This window comes from Carassius carassius, chromosome 8 (genome assembly GCF_963082965.1).
Source record: "Carassius carassius chromosome 8, fCarCar2.1, whole genome shotgun sequence".
Taxonomy (NCBI): domain Eukaryota; kingdom Metazoa; phylum Chordata; class Actinopteri; order Cypriniformes; family Cyprinidae; genus Carassius; species Carassius carassius.
The window spans coordinates 24,832,776-24,852,433 of NC_081762.1; the positions used below are offsets into that span (position 1 = coordinate 24,832,776).

At 35.9% G+C, this 19,658-nt stretch overlaps 4 protein-coding genes across 5 annotated transcripts in view; 3 read left to right on the forward strand and 1 right to left on the reverse strand.

Moving 5' to 3' along the window:
* The window catches only part of LOC132144884 (uncharacterized), a 199,482-nt gene that overhangs the window by 158,476 nt on the left and 21,348 nt on the right, over nucleotides 1-19,658 (forward strand). The window lies entirely within an intron of this gene.
* Nucleotides 4,452-6,090, forward strand: LOC132144833 (immunoglobulin kappa light chain-like). The gene is made up of 4 exons (XM_059555398.1): nucleotides 4,452-4,655; nucleotides 4,775-5,092; nucleotides 5,183-5,482; nucleotides 5,945-6,090. The coding sequence occupies exons 1-4, from the start codon at nucleotides 4,607-4,609 to the stop codon at nucleotides 6,088-6,090; spliced, it is 813 nt and encodes a 270-aa protein (XP_059411381.1). The 5' UTR covers nucleotides 4,452-4,606.
* Nucleotides 8,711-11,187, forward strand: LOC132144779 (immunoglobulin kappa light chain-like). 2 transcript variants are annotated; one of them, XM_059555355.1, is made up of 7 exons: nucleotides 8,711-8,770; nucleotides 8,866-9,183; nucleotides 9,274-9,573; nucleotides 10,149-10,241; nucleotides 10,746-10,786; nucleotides 10,925-10,983; nucleotides 11,091-11,187. In XM_059555355.1, the coding sequence occupies exons 1-6, from the start codon at nucleotides 8,722-8,724 to the stop codon at nucleotides 10,979-10,981; spliced, it is 858 nt and encodes a 285-aa protein (XP_059411338.1). In that variant the 5' UTR covers nucleotides 8,711-8,721; the 3' UTR covers nucleotides 10,982-10,983; nucleotides 11,091-11,187. The 2 variants fall into 2 exon arrangements, with proteins under 2 accessions (XP_059411338.1, XP_059411336.1); XM_059555353.1 differs by having other exon boundaries at nucleotides 10,925-11,181.
* Nucleotides 14,657-16,036, reverse strand: LOC132144780 (Ig heavy chain C region). The gene is made up of 4 exons (XM_059555356.1): nucleotides 15,972-16,036; nucleotides 15,516-15,833; nucleotides 15,045-15,350; nucleotides 14,657-14,850 (listed from the first exon to the last, which is right to left on the reverse strand). Exons 1-4 carry the CDS (start codon nucleotides 16,018-16,020, stop codon nucleotides 14,744-14,746), a joined length of 780 nt encoding a protein of 259 aa, XP_059411339.1. The 5' UTR covers nucleotides 16,021-16,036; the 3' UTR covers nucleotides 14,657-14,743.

Consider the following 19,658-nt stretch of genomic DNA (forward strand, 5'->3'; position numbering starts at 1 on the left):
TGTTCAAATGTGTAGAATAGAAAATTAAACATTTTCAGTAATGATGGCTTATTTTGTATCACTTTATTAAATTGTGTTAAATTTTGTCCTCTTTGGAGCTTGACAGAGAATGGCAAATAATAGAAATAATGGAGCAAACCATTCCTTCAAGCAAATACACAACAGATAAACAAATTTTAAGAGTGTGAGAAAGTTGCAAATATTTGATCGGGGGAAATTTACATGAAACAGCAAAGTTCCCTTGCAAACTATAACTTGTAAATACACTTGTTAGGATAATTTTTGCATGGACTTGAGTTTTTCTTTTTTTGTTTTTCAGTGGGGAAGAGGAAATGTTGGAGTATGCTAAAACATTTATAAAATAAAATTCCTTAAATCATATATATTGTAAACTTTTAATATCTTAAAATAATACGATCGCCTGTTCTTGTTTTATAATGTCCATGGTCATGAATATTTCTTAGGAACTGTTTCATTTATTTGTTTGTTTTTATAATTAGCTTCTTTTTTTTTTCAAATAAACATTTTGTCCTCTTGAAAATTTGTTTAATAATGCTCCTCTAGGCCATCATACTTTCCAGGCAGATAAAAGTAATTCTCTGTTAATCGAAGAATCCCCCCATAGTTTCTAGACTAAAGTACAACCACTTTCAACACTGATCATAAAAGTAAATGTTTCCTGAGCAGCAAGTCAGCATAGTACAATTATTTCTGAAATCTCTGAAACTATTTTAATATGAAAATTCGGCTATCATTCAAATACATTTTAATTTAAAAGTGATAAAACATAGAAAAAAACATAATTTTTAAATTACAGTAATAATTAGTATTATTGTTTTAACATCACATAAATTCACTAAATGGTAGTATATTTAACTATCATGAGATCTCTTTTCCTACATTTCTGATATGTGCAACACTGAACAGCAAAGCTACAGTTCAACTTTTCTTGCCTGGTGGCAAACTCACAGTGAATGAAACAGGAAAGTCTATGGCCTCTTGCTGTAATCTGCACACTCTTATTTGACAGCTTGTGGTTAGACAGAAGCGGCATAACAGGATGTTAGAAGAGACAAAGGTCTCATGAAACAGCGTTGCAAAACTACTTTCACTGTCCATTTTTGCAGCGACTCCACTGGCATTACTTAAGCCTTGATATGAAACTGTCTGAATTATGCCTTATATCGTCATCTAATGTTCTCCATCCCTACAGTATGTCAATATCCACACTGAGTTATGAAATACTCAGATGATCAATTAAGCAAAGCATTCAAAATAAAACATTATATAGGCTAATTAAAAATAGGTTAATGTTGACATATTGACACATAACGTTGAATTAGAGCAGAATTGTGAACAGCTATTACATTGTCTAGTTTTCCTCTTTTGTATTATGCAGACTTACAGATCTTAGAGTTAGGATAAATGAATGTGAACTCTGAATTAAGAAAGCAATATAATTTTTGTATTTCTAACTGTATGTTGTGGATTTTTTAAATTACTTAAATTAAGAGTTTTGTGTGACCTGTTTTGACATGCAGTTATAATATATTTACTATCTTGACCCTGGACACAGATGTGTCTGTCTGAAATGCAGGTGGAGGAACAGTACTGTCAGTTTGAGAGTGAGGGTGTGGGTGTTGAGCACTGGCCGTTCTTACACCATGCTGCTCTTTTCATCTCACACCCGTGTGGTTAGATCAGAACAAGTGACTGCATACTAAATGCACAAAGATTTTCAGAAAGCAGAGAGTTAAACGGCAAGAAGAACAGCTTCTCAGCTTGTAGCGGAAAACACAAAGAAGTCCATTAAAATAATAATAAATGTTTGTTCAGATACCTAATACTGTGAGCAATATTTGCTATTTTGCTGTTCTTGCCCTATAGCAAACACCATTAATCAATAAATTGTATTAAACTTAATAAATAGATCATCTTTTTTGTTCTCTATGTATGTTTTTTTCATTTATTTGTATTCCATAAATGTAAATTAATTTATATTCATAAATAAAATGAAATCATTACTATTATCTAATTATAATAATAATATTGTTTATAATTATTATTATTCATTTAATTTTATAAAAAAAATTCTTGTATGCATAAATTGTTAAAATACATGGTCAGAAACCTGACCACACTCCTTTGGCCAGCTAGCTCGGGGAGATAAGGGCCTTTCGCACCGCAGGAACCTTTTCATAGTACCGCAGGGATTAGGTGCGATTTTAGTACCAGACTGTCTTTTTGCAGAACCAAATTAGCTCCTACTCCGGAGCAGGGTCTAACCAGCACAACTGGTTCTAACCGTGACGTAAGTACACATTGATTGAACAGACGCATTCGAATAAAACACAGTGTAACATACTGTAAACAAACTTATGATTATGATGAACAGTGATAAATATACGGACGCTGAAGTACAGGCACTTGTAGCAAATGTACGCTGTAAAAAAATATTGTGATTTTAACATTAAAAGACTGTAAAAATACTACAATAAAAACCTGTTAACTGGTTAATAGTAAGTTTCCATACTGTATTCGGTGAATAAATGTAATTACATTTTGGAAGTGATTTTTTTTTAATTTACAGTGAAAAAACATAATTTGACACTCCCAGAATTCCCTGCATGACACTTCACGTGCTTCTTATAAGTTTTTTCTTCGCAGTTGTGTACTTTAGGATTTAATCTTACATCTAATGTTGTTAATTTAATGTTTATTGCATTATTTCAGTACCATGTGTGTCACCATGATGGTGTTTAGTGTTTGTGTGAATGACATTGTGCACCTTCTATATATAAGTATTGCACTACTCAGCTCGTAGAAAAGCTGTTTGTGATGAGCTTTGATTCATCATGTGACTTTCTCACCACCACCAGTTTTTGGTGGTTATCAGTGCATTACAATAGTTCAAAACAGATATTAGTACTTCAATATGTTGGTTTAATAACATTACATCAGTTACTGAAATACGGTATTTTACTGTGAATTAAGTTAAGTCTGTAAAACCTAAAATGTTGCTACCATATTTGTTACAGTGAACTTCTGGCAACCGCAGCTGCCAGTATTCTAGCGCAAATGTTTTTTACCACTGCCAGCTGTCGATGGAGATTCTTAATCCTCCTTCCTGTTCTTTCAATCGCTTTATTTATACATCCATATTCCATGTCCATTATTGTGAAACCCACGAGACACAACAAAAACACAGCTCCGATCACAGCGTCCTCCATCCTCCTGTTGTTAACAGTTTTGAATGCCGTACACAAATGACATCACTGTCCACACCACGTCCTAGTACACACGGTCGGTGCGAATGCAACCCTTTAAATGGTACTGGGAAATAGTTCGCGCAAAAAAGTCCCAGTACTTTAGTACTGTACATTTAGTTGTGGAACTAAAGCGGTGTGAAAGGCCCTAAGTAGTGATTATTCTACTGCTTCTGTCATGATGATTTATGACTTTGACCTTTGACCTTTTGACAGGTTGAACTTCCGGTGACCTTATGATGGATGGGTTGAACTTCCGGAATGAGTTCAGGGGCTAACCTATGACCGTTTCCCACGCATCGATCATGTGGTTTTGACAGAAAGTTTTACCCTATTGACCTAGTTAGTTCCGGAAGTTCAACCCATCCATCATAAGGTCACCGGAAGTTCAACCTGTCAAAAGATCAAAGGTCAAAGTCATAAATCATCATGACAGAAGCAGTAGAATAATCACTACTGCCCTATTTGATGTTCTTTAGTCAGTAGGAGTAAACATCATCGATATCCACATGGGACTTTCTCCTGTGTCATGGTCAATTCTTGAAAATCAGGCAATCTGTGATGATTTGGTAATCAACTGGACATTTTTTTCAGAAAACAGAGAGTTAAACGGCAAGAAGAATAGCTTCTCTTCTTTCAACAAAAAACCCTGAAAAAATAAGGCAAATGTGTATTAATTTGAATGAGTTTTGTTCAGTTCATTTTTCTTTATCTGTATTTTGAAATTTGCACTTCATTGCATGTACATGTCTGTAAAATAAAGGAATAATGTCCTGCCATAAAAGTACCACAACATATTTTATAACAGTGTAGATTACTTAAATATACTATTTGTGCTAAATGACCATCATTCTGCAGCTCTTGTCTCTGTAACAGGATTGTGCGTCATTCAGAATTGAATTTAGGATGACTTTGATACTCCAGTTCAGTTTCTGAATTTGCTGAATTGTAATAAAGGATAATAGCAAAAACATACAGAATACATCAGCACAATATGGCCTAAGAACAACAGTACATCAAACAGTATTAAATGTGAGATCAAACCATAACCACTTCTACAGTATATGAAACATGAAACCGTTTGTAAGTGCTACTTTGCCGCCTGTTTGCTAAAATGAATATTACCATCAAAGTAAGTTACTTTAACTTTGTACATAGTCTGTGATTTGCTGCATAAATATATGTTTCCCTCACTGTTGCTACAGCAAGGGCCACCCTCTGGTGAGTTTTTGTTCTCCCTTGTGGATTCAGTCAAACTCTTGTGTACTGACACCTTGTTGCATTAAGATTGTGGCAGACTGTGATGTTAAAAGGTGCATTAGAGCCCTGAAACTTTTAATATGGGTCCCTGGATGTGCTGTTGGATTTTATGCATTTCTCCTGTACTAAGTAAGCCTATGCCAGTTATCAATCTCATCATATTTATCTTAATTCCTCATTAACAATATTTAATCAATTAAAATATTCATTATATTCTCTGTGCACCTGATTTTTTCTCTCATTTGCAGCTACTCAGTCGTTCGTCTTGAATCAGTCTCCAGGACTCACACTCGTCTCAGTCCGTGGTTCTGTAGAGTTAAGATGTATATTTGAGCAGACTCTTAGGTACTGCTATACCTCTGCTGCATGGAAAAAGATGAATCTACGGACTGGAAAACTCACGACAGTGAAGACTAACTATGAGAATAATGTCCTTCAGTCTGATGGTAAAACCTGTGTTTTGACTCTCAAACACGTAACCAAGACAGATTCAGGCATGTACTATTGCATGAGCAGTTTTAATGAAATGGCTGTCGTTGGCAATGGGACCAGGGTGATCGTAAAAGGTAAATTTGAAGTGAAATCTCCTCCACATCTTCTCTGTGGTCACAGTTCCTAAAACAAATAATATTTTGTCTTTATTGTCCCTGCTGTAGATCAGTCTGAACCAGAACTCTCCATCTTATACACACCACATGAACCTGACTCGTCATCGGTATCACTGCAGTGTCTCGTGACTGGACTTGTCCCGTCTCAGGTGCGTGTGTTCTGGATGATTGGACAGAATAAGCGTGCTGGATGGACCGAGTCCGGCTGGACAGACGACACTGATTCAGCCACAGAATTCACACGAGCTCATCTCTCTGTTCCTGCAGAGGAGTGGAAAGAAGCCGATGAAATTCACTGCTTGGCTGAATATGATGGAAAGAACATCTCCAAAACTCTGAACCGAAGCGGTGCGTAAATGATGAAAATTGCAGAGAAACATCAGAAAAATGTTACACATTATTGCCTCTTTAATTCTCTTTATTTTCAGAATTCTTAAAACGGACCAATTGTGAAAGTAACTACAAAGGCCAATCACATGAATGTTTTATTTATTTATTTATTTATTTATTTATTCAGTCAGTGGTTTTGTGTGTTTACTACTAACACCTGTCAAAACCTTGACTGAATAGTTAGAATTGATCTAAATATTAATAATAATGTTATTCATTCTGTTCTACAAATTACGCTTACATTTATATTTACTATCTGTTGTTGAGTAAAGGAGTGAACAAATTAAACCATTTTAATACATTCAGACAAGTTACATTAGGTAAAATTAAACATACCTAAAGACTGAATCCTTGTGTTCACATCCTAATTCATTGGTGTATTAATTATTGATCATACTCTGTTCATAGTTGATCTTTCAGGACTGACTCAAAGGCCTCTGTGGATTCTGTACTGTGGCTGCGGGGCAGTATTGCTGATTGTAGCCGTGGTCTTCTCTGTTTGTTCATACCAAGGTAAAGATTTAAATCAGTCTGAGAAACTGGTTAATAGCTATCGAGTCCACTAAACAATACATACTAAACTAACTAATAAACTAACTAGCAAACTAATATAAGCAAATACTGCTTAAAACATAGCATTATAATATAACTAATATATATATTAAATTAAAATTAAATGTATCAATTTAGCAGACGCTTTTATCCAAAGTGACTTACAGTGCATTCAGGCTATCAGTTTTTACCATGTGTATCATGTGTTCCCGGGGATAACCTTAGGAAAAATATTTAAGAAATTAGTAGGTAATTTACAAAATATTTACACATAAATATGGTATAAATACGAAAAGAATCATACATTTAATTTTCTCCATTCCAGTTCTTAGAGATGCACGTGACAGAAACATTTACAGGATCAAGCAGTAGTATATGTAAAAGTTCTTTAATTTTTTTCAAGCATAAAGAAAAATATTTTCTAAATTATGGTAATATGACTATTCTATTCCAAACTGCATAATGCTGTATGCTGTTCCATGTGTTTGTTAGATACATGTAGTAATCTAGTGCACAAAATCTTCCTTGGTACATCCTAACACATAACTGCAATGAATCATTTTTATTTGATTTACCCTTTAACAGATAAACAGAGGACTGCGACTGCAGAAATTTCATCTGTAATGGTAAGCATAGTATGGTCTATCATATGTAAATATACAGACATGATTTAATGTTTCTTAAACATTCCTTTTGAATGAGTTTTGGTAAATTTGTGAAAAGTATGTGATTCTTCAAGTACTTTCAAGCGTAGTTTTGTTGTTAAATTTCTTCATTTGTTTTGTCTATAGTTTTACCCTGTGGATCCCATCAATTTAGGGCTTAATTTAAGTCCAGCAAAAAAATAAAGGTAAAAAGACAATTTATTATTTTTTAATGTTATAAATTATTTGAAACAGATTATCAATCCTTGCACAGTAGTAAATCCATGTTTTTATATTTATTTTTAGATAATCTTTCCTCCTTTTCATGGCGTTGCTGGATATCAGTGTTATTTAAAGGGATGGAAACAAATGCTAGATTATGCCAAACAATTAACACAATTTAAATTTAATTATACATCCTCCTAATGCTGTTTATGATAATGTTATAACAATTAATGTACTTACTGTATACTTTATTCTCAAATTTGACTGTCTTTTGTGCTCTGTGGGTGAACAGGCATTTTTCACATTTATTAATGGAGAGTGTCCTTGAGTCAAAATTATATAAATAATCTACTGTACATTATTGTTTGAGGATGTCTACTTTTTGTCTCTAATAAACTATTTATTTTTTTCCCCTTCTTTTACACATTTAGAAACGAAATTGCCTTCTGACTTCAAATGCTTTGTTCGGATGCCATGTCTGAACATTAATTCTGGTGCAGAGATTTGAGGCATTATACATTTGAATATGCACATGCACAAATGAGATTTGAGAGCTACAGCTTTTAAAAAAGAATTTCAGTGAATCAAGACTGAAGATCTGTTGTACTTTGTTTTATTATAGCTGTTTATGCAAGAACTCTTTAGATTGAAAACACTATTAACTATATTATTATAATATTATTACCATGCAAATTACTAGTATATTTTCTGTTTGTTAGTAGACTACTTATAAATCACATATTAATGTCTTATTCTGCATGACTGTATTCTAGATCCCATAATCCTACCCAATACCCAAACATTGGTAATAGCATGTCATAGTTTAGTAATTGGTGGCGGCACTAAGAGCTTGTGAAAACTTAGAAAAAGAAATGTAGTCAGACTCCCGTCTCTCTCAACTTCTTATATATTTGTATATAAATATTATGTAGTGGCACATTTACAATGTAATGTTTTAAGATATATAAAAACAATAATAATAATAAAGAAGTAGAAAAATCAATAAATCTATTATATAATCCAAAATCCTTTAAAATGTATGATTTTTGTTGTTGTTGGATTTAAATTGTTATTAAAATTATAATGTTTGGCTGTTTCAAATTAGTTGTAACCTGCCATTAATTGCAGGGATTTATTATATATATATATATGAACAGCTTCTCAGCTTGCAGTGGAAAACACAAACAAATTCATAAAAAAAAACACTGCAAAGATAAGGCACAATGTGTGTTCATTTGAATGAGTTTTGTTCAGTATTGCCTTTTTGTTTATCTGTATTTTGAATTTGGCACATTGAATGTATATGTCTGTATTTACCAGCACATTTTTCTTCTTTTCTTTTCTTTTCTTTGTACTAAATGACCATCATTCTGCAGCTCTTGTCTCTGTATCAGGCTAAATTTGCAGAATTGCAATAAAGGTTAAAAGCAAAAACGTACAGAATACATCAGATCAATATTGCTTAAGAACTACATCAAACAGTATTAGTGGTGAGATTAAAGCAATATCAAACCATTACCACTTCTACAGTAAATGAAATATGAAACAAGTTTGTAAGTGCTACTTTAAAACGATTATTACCATAGTAAGCTGCTGTACTTCGTACAGAGTCTCTGATTCACAGCATACAGTAAATAGATGTTTCACTGTTGCTACAGGAAGGGCCACCCTCTCGTGAGTTTTTTTTTTTTTTACCCCTTCTGGTTTCAGTCAAACTCTTGTGTACTGACACCTTGTTGCATTAACATTGTGACAGACGGCCTTCAAACTGTTAATATGGGTGCCTCGATGTGCTGTTGGATGTTATGCCTTTCTTCTGTACTAAGTAAGCCTATGCCAGTTATCAATATCATGACATTTATTCATATATAATCATGCAGAATATTTGCTGTATGACTTTTTTTTTTCTCTCATTTGCAGCTACTCAGTCGTTCGTCTTGAATCAGTCTCCAGGACTCACACTCGTCTCAGTCCGTGGTTCTGTAGAGTTAAGATGTATATTTGAGCAGACTCTTAGGTACTGCTATACCTCTGCTGCATGGAAAAAGATGAATCTACGGACTGGAAAACTCACGACAGTGAATGGTAGCTATGAGAATAATGTCCTTCAGTCTGATGGTAAAACCTGTGTTTTGACTCTCAAACACGTAACCAAGACAGATTCAGGCATGTACTATTGCATGAGCAGTTTTAATGAAATGGCTGTCGTTGGCAATGGGACCAGGGTGATCGTAAAAGGTAAATTTGAAGTGAAATCTCCTCCACATCTTCTCTGTGGTCACAGTTCCTAAAACAAATAATATTTTGTCTTTATTGTCCCTGCTGTAGATCAGTCTGAACCAGAACTCTCCATCTTATACACACCACATGAACCTGACTCGTCATCGGTATCACTGCAGTGTCTCGTGACTGGACTTGTCCCGTCTCAGGTGCGTGTGTTCTGGATGATTGGACAGAATAAGCGTGCTGGATGGACCGAGTCCGGCTGGACAGACGATACTGATTCAGCCACAGAATTCACACGAGCTCATCTCTCTGTTCCTGCAGAGGAGTGGAAAGAAGCCGATGAAATTCACTGCTTGGCTGAATATGATGGAAAGAACATCTCCAAAACTCTGAACCGAAGCGGTGCGTAAATGATGAAAACTGCAGAGAAACATCAGAAAAATGTTTTTAATAATTTTCTTTATTTTCAGAATTCTTAAAACAGAGCAACTGTTGCTCAAATTGTAGAAGTTACTATAAAGTTTTAATTTAAAAGGCAAATTACAGAATTTTTATCTTAAGTTTTTTTTCTTCTTTTTAGTTTTCAGGAATTGTTTTTTTTTTCAATTACAAACACCTGTCAAAACTCTGATTAAATAGCAAACATTTATTTGAAAGTACAATTTATAACAAAATTTAGTCACACTATATTAAGGCTCAATTAACAAACCATTAACTATGACTTTTGACTCTTAATTTTCTGTTTTTATAGGAATGCTAAAAAGCACATAGAAGTGATCCCTATACTAAAGAGTTAACCCTAAATTTAAATATAATATCTGTGTTATAAACAAGTGGGCAAACACTTCTTGTACATTCAGGCAAGCTATTAGATAAATATAAAAGACTAAATCCTTGTGTTAACTATAAACCCTGTACATGCTAAAACATAGGTGTATTAATTATTGATCATACTCTGTTCATAGTTGATCTTTCAGGACTGACTCAAAGGCCTCTGTGGATTCTGTACTGTGGCTGCGGGGCAGTATTGCTGATTGTAGCCGTGGTCTTCTCTGTTTGTTTATGCCAAGGTAAAGATTTAAATTAATCTGGGAAACTGATTAATTGCTATCGAGTCCACTAAGGAATTTTAACAAACTAATAACTGAGTAACAAAAATATGTAAATATATGAAACGCATAATTATTCACATTATTAACATTCTGATTTAAAAAGCCTGTTGGTGATATGGTGTAAAACTGTGTAATTCTCAGGATAATAAATAGTGAAAGTAAACAAAAAAAAAAAAAAAAACTGAAATACATGGTTCATTTACAAAAGTACTTTTACAATTTTTTTTTTTTGCATATGATAAAAACATTTACAGGATCAATATATCAAGCAAAAGTATGTCTATTGTTTCTTGCAGGAAAATATTTTCTGAATTTTACTGTAAACTGACTGAGGCTGTTTCTATTCTGTGTGTATTGTAGATATGTATTCATCTAGTGCGCTAAATCTGCCTGTAGCTACATCCTAACACATAACCTGAATCTTTTATTAAATAAAGTCATGTTGTGTTTTCCCTTTAACAGGCAAACAGAGTACAGGGAATGAAGACATTTCATCTGTAAAGGTAAGCATGGTATAGTCTAATAATTATATATTATATTATATTTTATTTGACAAGAGAAGTCAAAAATTATTTGATAAGGACTGTCATGTGTAGTTTTGGTGTGAATGCTATATTAACTAATTAATTAATTTTGTCTAGTTTTACCCTGTGGATCCAATCAGTTTAGGGCTGAATTTAAGTCCAGCCAAACAATAAAGGTAAAACTTAAATTTGTGAATTCTTTTTAATCATATTTGATATGAGAAATAGTCAATCGTTAAGACCAATCTGATGTTTTCTTCAGATATTCTTTCCTTTATTTCAGGGCACCACTGGAGATCCGTTTTATTGAAAGGAATGTTATACTGTGCCTAACAATTACTAAAAATGACAATATATTACATTAAAATGAGCAACCTCCACATACCAACTCATTTACTCTCTGATCTGACTTTCTTTTATGCTCTGTGGATGAACACACATATTTCATACTTAATATAGAGTTGTTCTTGAGTCAAAATTATATGAATAATCTATATTATTGTATGATTATGTCTTCTCTTATTCCCAAATAAAGTGTTTTTTTATTCTTTTTTTATTCCTTTACTCAGTTGGAATGGAAATTACTTTGTTAGGAAGCGAAAGGGATTGAATTTTTATTCTGGTGCAGTTTTGAGGCGTTACGTTTGATTATGAGCATGCACGAATGAGATATGGGATTGTGAGCTATAGATTTTAGCAGAATTTTCAGTAAATAACAACTTATTTCACTCTGTTTAGCAGCTTATATAACACTCTGTAGATCAGGGAACATTATTAACTAGTTGCTTTGCATTCATTTTACTAGCATATTGGCTGCCTTATAGTATTTGTAAAGCACATATTTATGCTTTACATGACCATATTCACTTAACCCTACTTTACATAACTACAAAAATTAGGTCTAACTTATTATCAATAAGAGGAAAATTAGGAGTTTATTGAGGGAAAATGCTTAATAGTGAAAATGTGCTCCCTAATCTAAAATGTTAACATTTATACTTGACATATACAGTATACAGCGTATAGAAAACAAGATTTAGTTTTTGTATTTCTCATAATTTCCACATGTGGAAAGAAACATGTCAGCAAAATTTGAGGAAGGATCCTTTGAGCTGAAGACCACAGACTTTTACACTCCTTTATTCCACCAGCTTCTAGTGATTTATTAGTTTTTATAAATGGAGAGTTTGAGTCCTTGATTCTGATTGGTTGAGCCAAGTTCGAAGCTGTTGTAAAATACTCTACAAACATACACCTTTGTTTACTTCTGTGTGCTGCTTGGAAACCACTTTGTTGGAATCACAGCCGTTTTTGAGGAACTACATTGTTTTGTTTTTATTAATATCATTACACTTTATTTGTTCTGTTTTATTTTGTGATTATATAAGGAATAACTGTTTTCTAAAAGCAATAAGCCCTGTGAAGCTGTGGTTTACAGTGAATTTATAAGAGCTAAGGGGGGGTTTCACCTTCTTTTCGTGCCTAACAATGCCCCTTAACCGTTATAAATTCACTGTAAACGGCTCCTCGGCTCTTATTGCTTTATAATACACTCTATTATAGTGTAGCACCTGAGGCAGTAAAAAACTGTATACATTTGCCACTGATGCCCCAGAGAGAAAATAGTCAGCCTCCCTTTCCTCTCAAACTTCTAATATAAATATTATTCAGTGTTATTTACAATAATAAGGCTCCAAATCAGTAGAATAAAAATCCTCCTTTCACACTGTGAATGAACTGCAGTCCGAACAGATTTCTGAGGCTTCCAAATAGCAACGAATGATGTTGCGAAGCTGTAGCTTTCTAATCAAATATCTCACCACAGATCATGCAAGCATTTAACAATAACGTTTGCAAAATAGAATTCCTAATTTTATTTAGGATCCCACCTGTAGCATGGGAAGACATGGCTAATTATAGGCTTAAATAATCTTTAATTATGTAGCAGCACCTAAGGTAGCCCTTATCTAATCAAATTTAATTCAGATGAAGTTTGTCTACACGATTTTCCAAATAATAATAATACATAATAATAATAATTAAATTCAATAAGAAATAGTTACAATCAAAATCCCATAAAACATATGAAATTTGTTAACACCACTGTTTTTGAAATCATGATTTTTGTGTGTCTCTCGTTAGTTGTCACTGCATGGGTTTGCCAGTATAACGCCTTTTTGCATACTTACTGAATGACGACACTTCAGGGTGCGCCCGAAATAGCATTAGATGTCAGTGTTGTTTACCACAGGAGGGCGCTTCACGAGCTCTGAGCTCATGGTTTCAGCCACAGCCCAGTTCTAGTCTATAATCCTGCTATATTATCCAATGTTCCCTGCTTTTGTCATTTTGGATTTGTAAAAACAGTTATAACAAACTTTACAGTGTTTAAACACAGTTTGTCTCTGAATAAAAAACAAATGAAAGTGACATGACATACAGCCAAGTATGGTGACCCAATACCCGGAATTCGTGCTCTGCATTTAACCCATCTGAAGTGCACACACACACAGCTGTGAACACACACACACACACACTGTGAACACACACAAAGAGCAGTGGGCATCATTTATGCTGCGCACCTGGGGAGCAGTTGGGGGTTCGGTGCCTTGCTCAAGGGCACCTAAGTCGTCTTATTGAAGATGGAGAGAGAACTGTACATTAACTCCCCCTACATACAATTCCTGCCAGCCTGAAACTCAAACTCACAACCCTTGGATTGCAAGTCCAACACTCTAACCATTAAGCCACAACTTCTCCCTTAAAATTAGGGATTTTTAAAACACTTTGAAAAAGAGTATTGAGACACAGGTCTGCCTAAATTTTCTTCTACATTAATCACAATAGTAGAATCTGGATAAAATGTCATTGGTGATTTTTACAGTGAAATATTTTTGTAAATGTCATAAAATCTGTCTGCTTATAGATTCCATATTAAGCAACAGAAGATTGAAATATTTATTTTATTATTGGCCCTGTGTCAAATGTGTGTGTACTTTGTGCCTTTGTTACTTTTTTCATACTGGACAAGCATTCAGAAAGTACATTATTTTTCACCTTTTAAGTATTACAGAAGCTATTCTAACTTCACCTTAAAAACACATATGACTTATTGCATTTCCTTCTGGAATATATATAAGCTGTGTGCATATTTTGTTTCCAATTTATTAGGCAATAAATTAAAATAAATAAATGCAAATAAATAAACAAATAAGCAAGCAAGCAAGCAATGGGATGGCTGTCATGACTTGTTGATATGTGCCATCTATGCTTTTATTCAGACTTAATCTCTCATATATTGAGAAACTGCTCACACATTTACTACTTTTACATTTTTCATATTTTATAAAGTTGAAGTTAAAAGTATAAATACACTTGCAGAATCTGCCAAATGTAAATTATTTACCAAATAAGAGGATCATACAAAATGCATATTATTTTTTATTTAGTACTGACCTGAATAAGATATTTCACATTCAACAAGAGAAAATTATAGTTTAATTTATAAAAATGACACTGTTCAAAAGTTTATATACCCCTGATTCCTAATATTTTGTTAACTGAATAAGCTGGGTGTTTTTTTTTTAAGTCATAGTCCCAAACAAGGGACTTGAGTCCTGAACTGTTAAACTGCCTGATGTTCCTCAAAAATAAATAAATAAATAAATAAATAAATAAATAAGTATCTAGCTTCTGAAAGGTAAAATTAATTTTTTTTTTGAAAAAGCTTAAAGCATTTTGTATGATCTTTATTTTGGTCAAATAATTAACATTTAGCAGATTCTTCAAGCTGTATGTAAACTTTTGACTTCAACTGTATACAGAGAGAGAAAGCAAGTGAGAGAGAAGTTTTATGCACATTTACATTTATTTGTAACAAATCAACATTTGTTTGATGTTTTCCTGTCATAGGATCAAATACATAATTTCTGAGGTTTAGAAGCGTCTTGCTAAAATTAATGAGGTCGTTAAAAAGAGTAGAGCAGTGACAAGCGCAAAATGTCTGGTTACACTGACAAGAGGATAGCAAGTGTCCTGGATATCTGAGGAAAAGAATAAAAGAGAAGGATTGTGAGAAAAGATTCAAAAACATTTCTTCTTAAAAATGGACAAAACATCCAAAATAATATAGATATAAGATCCGTCAAGAAATCCCACTGATCCCGTTTTTGGACAGGTAATATTAAAACATTTGATTTGCTATCTTGATGAAGAGATATTATGAAAAGTTATTTACCATAATAGTGCAGAGTTTTGTTGAACATCCATCGACCAAACTTCACAATGCAGGTGCACGCTCCTCCTGTCCTCCACTCCTCAGCCGATACTGATACATAATTATGAATTTTCACAGATTTCTCTTCACCTTCTTCCCAAACAAAAAAAGTTTTTCCATTGTCCTTTCTACTCCCCATGAGCCAGTGCACATAGACCTGTGATGAAGCAAATCCTCCGACTGTACACTGAAGAGTAACTGTAGAGTCGCGTTTGTTACTGCTGGTAAATGCCATGATATCAATAGACGGCATCACAGCACTCTCAGCTGAAAGAAGAAAGATAAACAACACATTACTGACATAAAAGTGCAAAAAAGGACTGACACATAATTGTATAATAAAAACATGAGCTTTCTTATCAACACAAACCTTGAGAACCATCATGTTAGGTGGTAATTCAGAAACTTTTGAAGCTGTTTATGATACAGTACCTTGTACAGTGACAGCTGTGCCATTCCCAAGGTACATATGCTCACGGTCTGTAGCAATGCAGTAATACGTCCCAGAGTCCTGCACTGTTGCTCTGTAGATGGAAGCCTGACACACTTTGGTTTCCTCCTGCTCTTTAGTCTGACGAGGGATGTTTGAGTCCTGGAGAATGTCTATTGTTCCACTGACGGGGTGTACTTTGACCCAGGCCACTGTGTGACAGAATGACTGCACCTCATTTATCTGGCAGTGCATGGTCACTCTTTCACCCGATCTCACGTTCACTGATGGGGGAAACTGATAAACTGTTCGCGCCATCGCTGCAAACGGATTCAGACCACACAATATTAGTAATTCAACAGTCTCAGAAATACTACTTTGCTAGTCTTACCAGTTACACTAGTTTCGGGTACAAACTTACCGATATCCATAATCAAATAAACCTAATAGTAGCTTACCCTTTGGCAAAATTAAACAGAACAAGGCAAGAAAAAGGAGGTCAAACATGCTGCCTGAAAGCTTCACCGGCCCAAGAAACTGAGAGAAATGTGCTGAGTGTGACAAATCACACACCTTTTCCTGCCCATTTCTTCAGCTGTTAAAACTGTTAGGCTTAGAATCTAAACTGAGAAACAACTTTATTCCTGACATATTATATAACTCACTAGCTATTACAAAACTGATTGAACCACAATCCCACTATAGCTATTGTTATTAAGGCAGCACTTTAAAACTGATTAAATTAAGCAGCTGTGGTTGCCAGAACTTTGCCGTAAAATTATGGTAGCAACATTTGAGATTTTACAGAATTAACTATATTTTATGAAATAATGTTAAATGTGTTATATGATGGGATGTTACAAGCTCTTGGTACTTGAAGTTAAAAGTTAAAGTTGCAAAGTCTCAAATCAAAAGAGATATTTTTTATCAAAGTTAAGACTCTGCCATGACCCCTAAAACGGCTCGTTCAAACATGCCATATGCCACTGTGAAAATATTTGCATAATGCCACCCAAATGTCCACACAAAGAAAGAAGGCTGGTTTTAGTAACACCATTAGTGTTGAATAAGGCTTACATAGACTAGTCGATTAGTCGAGTGATCGACTACTTCAACCCCTAGTCGACGCTATCGGAAACAATTGACTACTCAAGCATGCATTAACCATAATCCATGCACAGGGTTTGAAGTACAACGTGAATTTTAGGATGACAAAATGGTGTGTAGCTGTTACTTTCTATGACTTTATCTATGTTGCATCTAAAATTATATAATTATATAGAATAATTCTACCTGAATATTCGGCTGAAGCTGGCACAGTCCGGAGTTTGCTAGATAACAGGTGAACAGGGGATCACCGCAATATTATACACATACCCATAAAGACACGCAATAGAGTGTGAAGTGAATTAATGTAAACTTTATAAATGAAAAAAACCGCATTGCTGTTGCCTCTCCGTGCTTCTCTCAGAAATCTGAGCTTTTCAAGAGTAATACCACCTATAATAATACATCATACACATTATATTATTTATACATATTTAAAAGGCAATGATTTAAACCATAGGCTATGATATGATACAAATTAATGGAAATAAACAGCGCGCTCACCAATCAAACAGCCTCGTTGAGCGTTGCAGTATCTCAAAAACCAAACCAGTTCCCTCTTAAGAGTGGGCTAATAATCAGCTTATATACAGATACTTTTTCTACTTGGCCCACGTTTGCATCTTTATCTTTTGCTGGTTTGCATGGCACATATGTTTAGAGAAGTTCAAGCTTAAAGAGTTCGGCGTGTTCAAATGATCACTAAACGTTTGTGATGACATCACTCTGCTTGCATGAAAAATATATTTTTAGAAATTAATAATTATTTTAGTTTAACACAGCATACATGTAAAGTGATAACTATGAGTTGGTTTTATCCATATCATTATCTCAAAAATCATTTTGTGATTGTTACAGATACAAATACAAATACTGGCTGTTACATGAAAATTTAAATAAGTAATGCCATAATTATAAAGTTTTGACAATTTACATATGTAATTGTTGCATTATAGGCTATGGATTAATAAGAGTTTATTGATAAGAACTATTTCATGTCTTTTCATTTACTGTAGCATGAACCATGTCGAGTACCTAGAGTATTTTTTTAAATAAATAATTTACTAGCAGAAATCAGTAGTCGTGCAACCCCTAGTGTTGAAGCAGCCATATTAGGGAGATGCTGTGTGTATCTAGGCAAAAGCAAAAACACTTTTTTTTGGCCTTCTGAAAGTAGATGCATTTAGGAATCTTTAAGATTACTTACAACAGAACAATTTTATCGACGACCGTTTCATGAACCTAGAAGAGGAGGTAATTCTGACTTTGTTACAACAATCTGGCGCTTTTGAATCAGCTACTGAAAGTATGTTTTGTTATTAGTTTAATTAGTTAGTGATTAGTATTCTGTTACACCAAATACACAAAATAATGATCCTTAAAAAAAGCATCATATGTGTAACGATCGGGACACAGGAGATGAGAGATCCAAGAGCAGTGTGTGTTTATTGGGTAATCCAAAATTCAGATTCAAAACAAGCAGGGGGTCATAACCAAAAATCAGTCCAGAAACAAACAAACAGGAACAAGAAACTCGAAACACAAGGAACGCGAGGAAACCAGGTGACGGAAAATAAGGACTCCATGACAGAGAGAAAACAGACATGTTTAAATAGACAGGATAATGACGATCAAAGTGAAGAAAGCTGAGTGCAATTAACAGGTGTGCAATTACCGTGATGAAGGGACAAGGCTTTGTGGGAAATGTAGTGCCTGCGGTGAGGTGCCTATGGGGAAGTGAGACCACTAGTGGACACCCAGGGAAACACAGACCAGACAGCGTGACATTACCCCCTCCTCCACGGAGACCAGGAGGGAACAGAAAGTTCGGGGCCCAGGGCCGAGCTGACAGGGCAAGTATCCAGGGTGGATCAAGTGGAACTGGAGCCGTGCGGTCGAGACAGAAGCCCACCAGGGCGGCGCAGAAGACCACCACATCCGTGTGGTCAAGACAGAAGCCCACCAGGGTGGCACAGAAGACCACCACAGCCATGCGGTCAAGACAGAAGCCCACCAGGGTGGCGCAGAAGACCACCACATCCGTGCGGTCGAGACAGAAGCCCACCAGGGCGGCGCAGAAGACTACCACAGCCGTGCAGTCGAGACATAAGCCCACCAGGGCGGCGCAGAAGACCACCACAGCCGTGCGGTCCAGACAGAAGACCACCAGGGCGGCACAGAAGACCACCAGAGCCGTGCGGTCGAGACATATGCCCACCCGGGTGGCGCAGAAGACCACCACAGCCGTGCGGTCCAGACAGAAGACCACCAGGGCGGCACAGAAGACCACCAGAGCCGTGCGGTCGAGACATATGCCCACCCGGGTGGCGCAGAAGACCACCACATCTGTTCTGTCGAGACAGAAGCCCACCAGGGCGGCGCAGAAGACTACCACAGCCATGCGGTCTAGACAGAAGCCCACCAGGGTGGTGCAGAAGACCACCACAGCCGTGCGGTCGAGACATATGCCCACCCAGGTGGCGCAGAAGACCACCACATCCGTTCGGTCGAGACAGAAGCCCACCAGGGTGGTGCAGAAGACCACCACAGCCGTGTGGTCGAGACAGAAGCCCACCAGGGCGGCGCAGAAGACCACCACAGCCGTGCGGTCGAGAGAGAAGTCCACCAGGGTGGCGCAGAAGACTATCACAGCCGAGCGGTCGAGACATAAGCCCACCAGGGCAGCGCAGAAGACCACCACAGCCGTGCGGTCGAGACAGAAGACCACCAGGACGGCACAGAAGACCACCATAGCCGTGCAGTCGGGACAGGAGTCCACCAGTCGGCGCAGAAGACCACCACAGTGGGATCGATGACACAGGAGAGCCAGTCTTGTTAGGCAAGTCTGAAATAGAGAACATGAACAGGTTAAGGGTGGCCTCCGTGGCCATGACAGGATAAGTCAAACGCTCAGAGAGTTCGGCTGAGATGTGACGAGGGTCTGGAAGTTCCGCAGAGACATGGAGAGACTCTGGTAGTTCAGCAGAGACGTGGAGAGGCTCTGGTAGATCCGTGGTGTTTTGACTGGATTCAGGAAG